The sequence below is a fragment of the Lithobates pipiens genome, unplaced genomic scaffold, assembly GCF_037356315.1.
Source record: "Lithobates pipiens isolate NorthernLeopardFrog02 unplaced genomic scaffold, aLitPip1_a1.2 Scaffold_13, whole genome shotgun sequence".
Lineage (NCBI taxonomy): Eukaryota > Metazoa > Chordata > Amphibia > Anura > Ranidae > Lithobates > Lithobates pipiens.
The window spans coordinates 45,371,502-45,383,817 of record NW_027507718.1 but is presented as its reverse complement, the minus strand read 5'-3'; the positions used below and the strand labels follow the sequence as shown (position 1 = coordinate 45,383,817).

Below are 12,316 nucleotides of genomic sequence, written 5' to 3'. Positions count from 1 at the left end.
TCCTTCTGGGCCTCGTCAGCCAGGGAGCCAAAAAGGGTGGTAGACTCCTTTAGGGATTTCTGCACCATACGCTTAACAAGGAACTCCGTCTGTTGTTTTTTTTGTCTCTTTTTCTCCAACTGCCCAGACATAACATGGATCACACAGTGACTTGCTCTCCAGGACTCATGTCCCACATCCCCAGCAGGCTCTGCGGTCAGAGCGGCTGTCATGGCGGTGGGTGCGGTGACTAAGGAGGAATGGGAACATCTCTGGAGGAGGAATGGGAACATCTCCACTGTTGTTGGGTCCTGGATGGAGAATCATGTCTGGACCTGGATGATGAGTGATGATGTTGCGGACTGGCAAGGTCTCTGTCGTCCTGGACCATGATTTGGCAGGCTGATCTGGAAGGGCTGGAGCAAGACAAAAGAGGGGGAAATGAGATCTTGCGTAAAATGCATTTTTATCTAAATAAATTGAATCTCAGCCCCTCCCCCTCATCTGCACATACCTTGTGCGTGAGGGCTGGCCTCACAAAGGCTGTGACCTGTCCATTACCCCTGGATGGAAAATGTCAAATCAGAAGAAGGGATTGGGTGATATGTGAATATCTTAGGATAAACTGGGAAGCAAGTATGGAGAAGCAAAAAACTGTTGTTTTTTATTTTATTTATTTTTTATAAGACTTCCCCTTTAAGGATAGGCTCACCTTGTCCCATGCAATCTCAGGCTTGGGGAAACTGCCGCTCACTGCCTGCAGGATTTCTCCACTTGGCAGGGGCTGACAGCTCTTTAAATCCCCCGCCTGAATGACGTCACCACTTCCCCCACCTCACAACTGCAACGTTGAGGGCCGCCGGCCTGCGCCTGTGCCTCGCTTATGTGCAGGAGCTAGCGGCGGCTGCAACCCAGAAGTACTAGGGTGTCCTGGAACGCAGAAGCACTCCAGACGCCATGAGAGGCTATACAAAGCTTACAGGGGAAGGTGTAGAGAGAGAAGACACAAATAGCAAAAAAATGGTTGCCATGGGGAATAAAACAAGAACAGAAGCCCCTGCCAGCCAAATCGCTTGCCAGATGTCCATCTCGGACATACAGAGGCAACCTCCCATCCAACATTAGATTATCTTGTGCCTAAACAGCCACTCGCCCGCCCATGGCTAGGCCCTGAGCTTGCACCGCATAGATGGTATGGTTTCCAGAGTCATCCTGACTGGACGCCAGGCAGGAACAAACATGATGTAGGTCCATGAAGAGGACAAAAATAACGCAGTCCCTAGTGGTGAGTTCAAATTTATGGGAATGGGGTCCTATAGCATTGGAGAGGAGGTGGGGTTAACCCACACGTAGACTGCAATGAAATCTGTCAGGAAAGTCTTGTTACACTCCACCAATCAGAAAATGGATAGGTGAACTTTTCCAACTAGTACGAGCACAGGCACAGTCCTTGTAAAGCATGTTAATTGTCTGTTCTTTGGGCTACATGGAGCCATCTTGTACCTTAAGGGTATATAGCAATACATTAAAAAATCTTTTTTAACTGGTCAATTTTAATCCTGTTTGCCACAATAAAAACATTTACTTTTAGTTGTCTTCTAGTAGTGTTATACACAGCATTAGTGGTTTCATAAAAGGTGACTATCCCGTTTTCAGCTAAGTTAATGTGTCTAGAAGCACCTGTCTAACACCTTAAGCCTAGAATTGAAATAATGATAATATTGATAACCTACACTGCTTTCTGGCACCTCTCTAAATTATAAAAAAAACTATCAATTCCATTTCTAGTAATTTAGTGCATTTCCAGCAGCATTGCCAGTAAAGAGTTTTACTATGCCAGGAATATTTTTACAAATAATCAGCATGAGAATAACCATTGTTTACAGCTAAAGACCTTCCTTTAACGATCTATTGATTAAAAGATAAGTGTATTGTTTAGATCTACCATAACTCATGGGGTGATTTTTATTACAAACCAATTATACATTATATATAGACAAAAATCATTAACTTGCAATTGATTGGAAAGCGCACAAACAGCTTACCCAAACTTGAGTTTTGTTTTGTAAATAGACAGCCCTAGAATGAAAATCAGATACTGGTCTGTGATTATTCAATGCATTCTGACAAGACATTCTAAGTACAACATGCACAGTGAATAAAATAAACAAGGTTTTTTTAACCGATTGTATTATTTTGTTCTGATCATTAAAAAGATGTGAAGTGAGCAGAGTTATGCTGTCCTTACTTGTAACATTATGATGGTTCAATATAATGATCTTTTTAATGAAGGAATCATATATTTTAACAGCTAATTTCAGTAAATAGGTGACCCAGTGAGTATATTATCTAGTTAATTGAGAAAAAATATTGGATTCTGTGTAAAATTTGACAAATGTGAATAAGTCAGACTTTCATACGTTTAGTGATCATTTTTGATTGAGGGATTATCCGGAATGGACACATTTAAGACTGATTGATAATATACTTTTACATGTATGGGAAGTAGTCAAGGCAGAAGGTTTTTTTTATCTTAATGCATTCTAGGCATTAAGATAAAAACCTTCAGGGTGCAGCAGCACCCCTCAGCCCCCTAATGTGAGATGCTCGGCTGTCCAGGACTCTCCCTCCTGATTGGCTGAGAGACAGCAGCGGGTGCCATTGGCTTCTGCTGCTGTCAATCAAAGTCAGTGAGCCAATGAGGAAAGAGAGAGGCAGGGCCAAGCCACGGCTTTGTGTCTGAATGGACACATAGAGCAGCGGCTTGGCTCGGTTACCCCATAGCAAGCTGCTTGCTGTGGGGGCACTTAGCAAGAAGGAGGGGCCAGGAGTGCTGATGAGGGACTCAATAAGATGAGGATTGGGGCTGCTCTGTACAAAACCATGACACAGAGCAGGTAAGTATAACATGTTTGTTTTAAAAAAAAAAAAACAAGACTTTAATATCACTTTAAAGCTTGTATGAAATGCAACTCATCCAAGACAGGATTTTACTTGCTTTTGTGAAAACAAATTACGCCCAGGGGACACGTAGTAAAGTGTCAATCCCCTCATGGTTTTGCCGCTTGAATGTTAGCTTGCCTGCACAAGAATAATGAAATGTTTAGATAAAAACAGCTAAATATATTCCAGGTGCATCAAAACAAAAGATTGTCAAAGGTATTACAGGTTGTTTTTTTTAGAAAGCAGCCACAGCCTATAGAAAAGCATTTTCCCTGCCAGCATACTGTAGAAAATGACCCAGATGACGCAGAGGTCCATCACCTCACTTTCCCGTTGAGCCATTCTTATGGCTTTGCCATCAGTAAAATTTGTGCTCCATGCTCAATCCTACTCTGACTCAACAGGGGACATGGCAGATGTCATTGCTTCCACACAGAGAGCAAGAGTCATTTTCTACAGAATGCCTTTTGTTTTGATGCACCAAAAATATATTTAGTTGATTTAAAAGAAAGGTTCAATTGAGCTTTAAGTTAATAAGGTCCAGATGACACCACGTGAAGTCTTGAAGTCTCCATAGGGCTTTAGATCAGTGGTCATCAACCCTGTCCTCAGGGCCCACTAACAGGCCAGGTTTACAAGATAACTGAAATACATGACAGGTGTTATCATTTTCTGCTCAGTGATTGCAGTATTCTAGTCTGCATCTCCCCAAGGTAATACATAAAACCTGGCCTGTTAGTGGGTCCTGAGGACAGGGTTGATGACCACTGCTTTAGATGAGTATACAAAAATCATTTATGATTATCAAGATATGTTTTAGTTTTATCTACTAGGAATGCATCTAAGTATTCCCTGTTTAGATTGCCTTTGTAAGTGCAAAAATGCTGCAGGGTTCTTATTTGGTCAACTGTATGCTTGCACTTTTTATTTGATTGCAAAGACATTGTACAATCAAGATTCAGAAAGCTGAACATATACAGTAACTTACAGGCCTTGGTATTATTAAGGCCTTGTTCACACCATGTGCAGGGACCTGCGTTTTTCTGCACCCGTGTCTGCAATGGCACAAGAACTTGTATTTATTTTTCTGCACAAAAAAACACAAACAACACCAGTGTTGAACAGGGAACACTGTTTTCTTTATGTATTTTGCAGAAATCAACTCCAGAAAAATGAAAGTGTCTGCACATGGTGTGAACAAGCCCAAATTATACAATGCAAATCAAACCCATGCTTTTTTTTTTTCCATCAGTTTTTATGCATTCCTGTTCCTAGTTTAATTTTGGTTTAAACTTACCATTTACATAATTATATAATAGCTAAAGTGACATCATTTTTGTCCAGGAGTAGGTAAAATGCTGCTAGCTTTCAGGCCCCTTTCATACTGAGGTGCTTGTAAACTGCCAGTAAAACACTGATCGCTTTTGAAGAGCTTTTCAGGCGCCTTTGAAGAGCATTCCATTCATTTCAATGGAGAGGCGTTTTTTCACCGCACTGCCAGCTCACTGACCCAGTGTGAAAGCATTCATGGATTTTAATGGAAATAGGTTTTCATGCGCTTTTCAGGTGCTTTTTTTTTTGCGTGAAAGCACCTGAAAAGCGCCTCAGTGTGAAAGGGGTCTCAGGGTCCGCTATAATGAGAACCGATAATCAGTTAGAAGGCAATCAGCAGAATTTTACTTGGATCACCCTGACTGGCATGCTTGGAAGTTTCAGACAGAGAATATTTTTAAATAAGTGCTCATCTTTCCACAGACTTTTGGGCTTCTAGATCCTTTAGAGAATTATTTATTCTGTATTGATACTCTAAATGTGTACCAAGTGTATGTACACTTTAATATACTATCTGGAGATCAAGAAAATAATGTGTTTTGGCTGCATTGAATCGTGTTGTTTTGCAATATACCAGGCCTTCTGGAAAAGACCATAGCTGCATTTCAAGTTTTAAATAGGAATAATCACTAAGCTTGTATTTAGGCCGTAATATCTACTATTTGCATAACACTAGACATATTATTTTTCATACTGTGTATTGTAAATCATTGCCTGATATTTTGCTTTGTGGAATTTTAAACTAGATAAGCTATGTGTATGCCTGTGTTTAGTCTAAATAAATAACAATAATAGGAACAATTTGAGAGCTTGGAACACATTTTCCATCTTAAGCTAATTCTAGGAAATATGAAACTATAACAAAATAAAACATTTGTTTTACTAGAATTTCTTATGGGACATTATAACCCATACTGCTGCTGTCCTTGTTTTACAGGCATACCAGGAAGTGACTACATCAATTCCAATTACATTGATGGTTACAGAAAACAGAATGCATATATAGCAACACAAGGACCTCTTCCAGAAACCTTTGGAGATTTCTGGAGAATGATGTGGGAGCAACGAAGTGCTACAGTCGTAATGATGACCAAATTGGAAGAAAGATCAAGGGTAAATAGTTTTATTACTATAATTTATCTAGTCATGTGTTTATTTATGAGTGTTTACAGTATACACATCCCCACAATGTTTATGGTTATAAAGACCAGAGGGGGTTATTTACGAAAGGCAAATCCACTTTGCACTACAAGTGCACTGAAACTGCAGTCGCTGTAGATCCGAGGGGGACATGCAAGGACAATAAAAAAACAGAATTTTAGCTTGCACATGATTGGATGAAAAAATCAGCAGAGCTTCCCCTCATTTCAGATCTACCCCTTAGATTTACAGCTACTGCACTTCCAAGTGCACTTGTAATGCAAAGTGGATTTGCCTTTCGTAAATAACCCCCATTGTGTCTGAATGATTTTATCAGTGACCACCAACCTTTGTATTATTAACACTTACTATACATGCAGGCTCACACAATATATCACTAGTAGAAGAGTATATTTTCACCATTCAGGGCAGAATGGTGATTCTGCTTTGCAATGTAAAATACTGTATATGCCTGTTTAAATTATATATGTTTTTTTGAATGTGAAAAACTGACAGCTCAGGTCAGGAGCTGCTGTACTAACCAGACGAGGTTAGTTCAGAGCTCTCCCCCGCTGAGCTGTTGTGTTCTAACAGGGGGACGGCCCTCTGCCAGAACACTCTGATCAGCGCTCTATGCCATTGGCTGAAAGCGTTGATCAAGAGTCGGGCAGCTGCTGGTTTTCCCTTTCCCTTTACACATGAGCAGAATGTCGGCTGGTATTTTTTGTACCGGCAAATGTGTACGGGACTATAGGCTTATATCCACTATAACAGAGTCACATACAATATATGCATGCTTCAACCTGGCATTTTGCCATATGTCTACAGTTCCAGTTAATGTATATTATAGCACAGATGTTGCTTACTTAGCAGTTTTTGTTGGTGACAAAAGAATGTAAAAGTAAGGAATTCATTAATCACATCACACATCAATCTTTTTTGTGGATGGCACTGTAAGCTTCATTCCACCGCAAGGTCACTTTCTATGTGAGATGTTCTCATTACTCTCATTAGTGAATGTGCTGCATTGCATGCCGTCTTTATCCACTATTTAGTTTATGCTCCAGTCACTTTCATTTCTACATTAATAATGGCCATAACTTTAGCTTGAAAATGTTAGGAGGATGTGTGACTCTATATTATTGTTCAATATCAGCAGTGGATTTTTTCGAAGATTAACTGTTTCTTCTCCAACAGCCATAAATGAATGGCAGCTAAAAATCTAGCCAAAGCCTTCTCTTGGGTAAAGTCTGAGCCAGTATGTGGCTTGTGATAAGCCTTTCAGACTCAGCTATCCCTCCTTGCATAATGTTGATAACATTCCCCAGTGGGTTTTATAAAGCCCAGATCAATTCTGTCCACACAGAATTCTGTTAGATCAGTTCTGCAAATGCTATATCCTGAGCTTTGATATCTATGAACAGAACAATTTCCTACATGATCTAATGGGAATGAGTTTGGGGTTCCCCTACAGTGGAATAAACAAAGCATATATGCTAAAGTATTAACAGCGATATGACTGTGCACGACCACAGATCATATTGGAAATGGAGTCAAAGTGTTTGCACATGCCTTTTAATTTATAACTTAAAGTGGCGTTACACCCAAAAAAAAGTATGAATATGCCTAAAAAAAATTTAAAAAAAATTTTAATTTTTTTTTTACTCACCTCTAAATGGCTGTTGCTAGGGATCCCTTGTAGTCTGCCTCCTTCAGTGCCTGGGCTCTTGACGTCACTTCCCTTTGGTGCAAAAAGGGCTCAGCTCTTCCCCCTCCCTCACTAAGCAGCAGGGCAGTCACTTGGCACAAAACCCAGAAGTAAGCAGTGATCACTGCGATAGTAGTGTCTACTACAGTGATGTAACTATGCAAAAGTAGCCATACCTAAACTTCAGTTTAAAATTGACTCATGGGAAAAGTATGGAAGCTCCCATTGCTGGCCATCTATTGAAAATGCTAGTTGCCTGACTTTTGAGTCAAAGACCTTGAACAAGCACACTGTAAATGAGTGTCAGAATTCCAGGTGAGGAAGAACCATCTCTGGATTGCACTCCTGCGCCCTGCCTTCACATTACTTGTTTGTGTTGTAACAATGGAGAGCCTGTAGCCTATGTAGGTGATCTAGCACTTCATGACTGCAGTCTTCTGGGACACAGTGAATGAGCCCGTTTATGCCCCTTATCGTATGGGAGAAGCTTGTGGATCATTGCTATATATATATATATATATATATATATATATATATATATATATATATATATAGTAAGTGATAAGTAAGTGATATCAATGTGCAAAAAGATCGTTCAGTTGCCGCTTATCATTGGCATGTGTTCCCACATCCAACAAAATTGTATCAAGCAAAACTATATATAAATCTAAAATATATTTTTGCAATTCATATTAGTGATAAACAATTGAAAATTCATGACTTTCTAAAATCATACAGTGAATAAATATAAATATATAACTATACATGTGAATGAATATATAAATAAATTATAATTGCAAATAATAGTCTACTAATATTGTGTATCAGCCACAATTGAGGAAATTGCATCAAGACATGCATGCTTCAATCCAAATGCATGTGTAGAAAAAAGTGCTCCACCGCTGTGCTCCACCACCTGTTTAAGGTGCTTCTTACCTCATGGAAAGACCCAATATTAGGGTCAGACATAGCCTTCCCAGATACCTGGGTATTAGCACTGCTGGAATACTCCAAAAGACACTACAAGAGCTCCAGAACCAAGTTACACCCCACTTCACGGGACTATTGCCTTCCAACTCAGCAAGGGATATATAGAATAAAAACTTGTATAGTTTAGTAGGTAAAACCACTTTGCTATTTTATTATAAATATAAATAAATAATCACCAAAGGAGGTGCACATTCTAATCCAGTGCACTGAATACAAATTTCCCCCTTAAGCATGGACATCCATAGACCAGAACAGCTAAGATGGCTTCTCACAAACTTCTGGGCTTGATGATGTTATGTGGCTCCTTTATGTATTCATTCACTACTGTGATCACACAATTGTAGTGGATTTGTATATAATTTTACAATTATATGTATATTTATACAATGAGGGAAAAAAGTATTTGATCCCCTGCTGATTTTGTATGTTTACCCACTGGCAAACAAATGATCAGTCTATCATTTTATTAGTAGGTTTAACAGTGAGAAACAGAACAAAAAAAATAAAAAATCCAGAAAAACGCATTTAAAAAAGTTATAAATTGATTTGCATTTTAATGAGTGAAAATAAGTATTTGACCCCTTCGCAAAACATGACTTAGTACTTGGTGGCAAACCCCTTGTTGGCAATCACAGTGGTCAGACGTTTCTTGTAGTTGCCCCCCATGTTTGCACATATCTCAGGAGGGATTTTGTCTCACTGCTCTTTGCAGATCCCCTCCCAAGTCATTAAGGTTTTGAGGCTGACGTTTGGTAATTTTAACCTTCAGCTCCCTCCACATATTTTCTATTGGATTAAGGTCTGTAGACTGCCTAGGCCACTCCAGGACCTTAAGGGGCTTCTTCTTGAGCTGCTCTTTTGTTGCCTTGGCCATGTGTTTTGGGTCATTGTCATGCTGGAATACCCATCCACGACCCATTTTCAATGCTCTGGCTGAGGGAAGGAGGTTCTCACCCAAGATTTGATGGTACATGTCCCTATCCATCGTTCCTTTAATGCAGTGAAGTTGTCCTGTCCCCTTAGTAGAAAAACACCCCGAATGTTTCCACCTCCACATTTGATGGTGGGGATGGTGTTCTTCAGGGCATAGGCAGCATTCCTCCTCCTCCAAACATGGCGAGTTCAGTTGATGTCAAAGAGCTTAATTTTGGACTCATCTGACCACAACACTTTCACCCAGTTCTCCTCTGAATCATTCAGATGTTCATTAACAAACTTCAGACAGGCCTTTACATGTGCTTTCTTGAGCAGGGGGACCTTGCAGGCGCTGCAGGATTCCAGTCCTTCATGGCGTAGTGTGTTACCAATTATTTTCTTGGTTAATATGGTCCCAGCTGCCTTGAGATCATTGACAAGATTCTCCCATGTTGTTCTGGGCTGATTCCTCACCGCTCTCATGATCATTGAAACTCCACAAGGTGAGATCTTGCATGGAGCCCCAGACCAAGGGAGATTGACAGATTTGTGTTTCTTCTATTTGTGAATAATTGCACCAACTGTTGTCACCCTCTCACCAAGCTGCTTGGTGATGGTCTTGTAGCCCATTCCAGCCCTGTATCGGTCTATAATCTTGTCCCTGACATCCTTGGACAGCTCTTTGATCTTGGTCATCGTGGAGAGATTGCGATCTGATTGATTGATTGCTTGCTTCTGTGGACAGGTGCCTTTTATACAGGTAACAAGCTTTAAGAGAGCTTTCCTAATCTCAGCTTGTTACCTGTATAGAAGACACCTGAGACCCAGAAATATTGCTGATTGATAGGGGATCAAATACTTTTTTCACAAATTAAAATTCTAATTAATTTATAACTTTTTTCAAATGTGTTTTTCTGGATATTTTTGTTGTTATTCTGCCTCTCAGTGTTAAATTAAACCTACCATTAAAATTATAGACTGATAAATTCTTTGTCAATGGGAAAACGTACAAAATCTGCAGTGGATCAAATGCTTTTTATCCCTCACTGTATATTTATCTTATTCACTGTTTGATTTCAGAAAGTCATGCATTTTCAATTGTCGATCACCTATATGAATTGAAATAACTTTTTTTAGATTTATATATGGTTTTGGTTGCACTGCACTATTATTTTATATAAATCTGCTTAGTCAGTGGTTGGGAAAACTGCTTTATTTACCCTTCATTGATAGAGAAAAGTGTTGATTGACCTCTTAACATCAGGTGAGAGCAGAGAGTGAATGGTGGTGGGACCCTTTCCTTTATGATGCCACAATAATGGATCACTGAATTATGTCTCAAGTATCATCTTACCTTTCCTAGGTGGATGTAGCATGGGTCCGGTGCTGAATCTGTCCATCTGTCCTCCGGGATCTCTGCACTGAGAACCGAACGATAGAACATCGCTGATCACTTGGTTTTCAGAGCTCGGTGAGCAGAGAGCTGTAGACTGTCAGCCACAGCTCTCTGTGAAGCTCCCTCCTTGCTCACTGGAGTGCTGAGCTGTGGAGTTGCGGAGTGGCCATCTCAGGCTCTCAGTGGCTGGCTGAGACAGGTGTCAATCCAGGCACCTGGCGGATCAAGACTCCCATTGTTGGGATGACGCGGTGCCTGTACTGATTGCTGTGGTGTCAGCAGAGAGTGGACTTCAGTCGCTCTCTGCTGAAAACGGGTCACAGGAGTGCAAAATGAATTGCACTCCTGTGATCCATAGGAGAAGTCCAGCTATACGAGCTTTGGCTGGACTTCTCCTTTAAGTTATATGTTAGGTTTATCACATATTTATGCAATTCATGTGTTGTTATATACATGTCTTATTGATTTGGGCTATTAATACATAGTCTATCAGTATATTATTTACATGTGTTGTTTTATGACATTTGGTGTATCATATGGTGGTTTGCACTGCACTCTCTTTTTTGTAGAATTCCAGGTGAGAATCTCAGAAAATATTTGAGCCAAAGCTTCAGCATGTTAGACAGGGAACTTACATTCTCAAAGAAGTCTGCAATGACAGCCTCAATGATTCTGTCATGATCACGAATATCTAAAACCAAAAGCAGAAAATATTATTATTATTATTATCATGGAAAAGACTGAAATATAATATATTGCAGCTTAGCAGTCTATACATGTGGTGACTGCATTCATTTCCTCTTTTCGATTTTTTCCTTTATATTTAAATGGGAATTCTGTCAGTGACACACTTGCAGCCCCAGGATGCCAACACCCTGTAATACGATCAGAAACAAGATAAGACTACAGAACCCCACACCTTTCCTATTGTCCATAAAATAGAGTGGCACAATTCTGTAGTCCTCAGAGAACAATGTGATTTGTAGCAGTTATTACAGGCAGAGAGCACAAGAAGTTGTCAGCCCACAAGATTTCTGGCAATATTAACAGTTTAACCTATCAAACAGATATACCAAAACACCTTAAATGCAACATTTAACAGCCACACAGCGCCGGAGCCTTTATGGCAGCTGATCCTGTGGAATGACATTGCAAAGATCTGTTTCTCCTGTTCTGTCCCCCTCTCTGTATAGCTACATATATGACCTACTTGCAGTACTTTTATTTTTGTATTACTGCTTGACTCATTGGCATTAATAATAAGCAGTTTTGTCTGTATGTAGATGGTATTATTCTTATGGCCACCTGCTTTATCTGTGCAGTTTAATACAGAAGTATGCATTTAGCTGTAAAATATTGGGTTTATATGAATGGCAATCAAATGCACAAAAAACGTTTGGCAAATGCTGAATCCAGAAAAGCGTAACAAGGCTGAAATAGCTAATGCCATTCAATATTCTAGACAGACATTTTTCATTATAAATGCATAACTTATTCTTCCCATGAACACATTACCCAAATGTTGATGTGCCAAGTTGTCAGCTTTAAAATGGAAGAATTATATGCGTTTGCCTAGCCATGCTTTTAACTGAATCTTAAGACACCCATCAGCTTTTTTCTGCATATACTAGCAATTTTCATTTTCTTTATATAATGGTTTGTGATGTAATAATAACAGTAATAATCTTTTTTCAATAAACAGTGATTACAATGAAAATAGTGGTTTTATTGTCATATTTTTTGCTACAAGGAAATCTTTAGAACATTTGATGCATGCTGTGATTGCAGTTGAAAAAGCATCACTTTTGCCACTAAAGATTTTTTTAGCAACCATATGCACCCTTTTTCATTTTCATTTAGAATGCCCCTTTATTAAATGTTAGATTTTTTTTTTGTTGTTATTATTAATTTTA

At 39.4% G+C, this 12,316-nt stretch overlaps 1 protein-coding gene across 28 annotated transcripts in view; it reads left to right on the top strand.

Moving 5' to 3' along the window:
• PTPRD (protein tyrosine phosphatase receptor type D) overlaps positions 1-12,316 on the top strand; it is a 2,297,910-nt gene that overhangs the window by 2,202,014 nt on the left and 83,580 nt on the right. For all 28 annotated transcript variants that reach the window (XM_077475060.1, XM_077475071.1, XM_077475065.1 and 25 more), the window contains one exon: positions 5,192-5,367. In XM_077475060.1, coding sequence (XP_077331186.1) covers positions 5,192-5,367 — 176 coding nt within the window. The remainder of the gene's footprint in view (positions 1-5,191; positions 5,368-12,316) is intronic.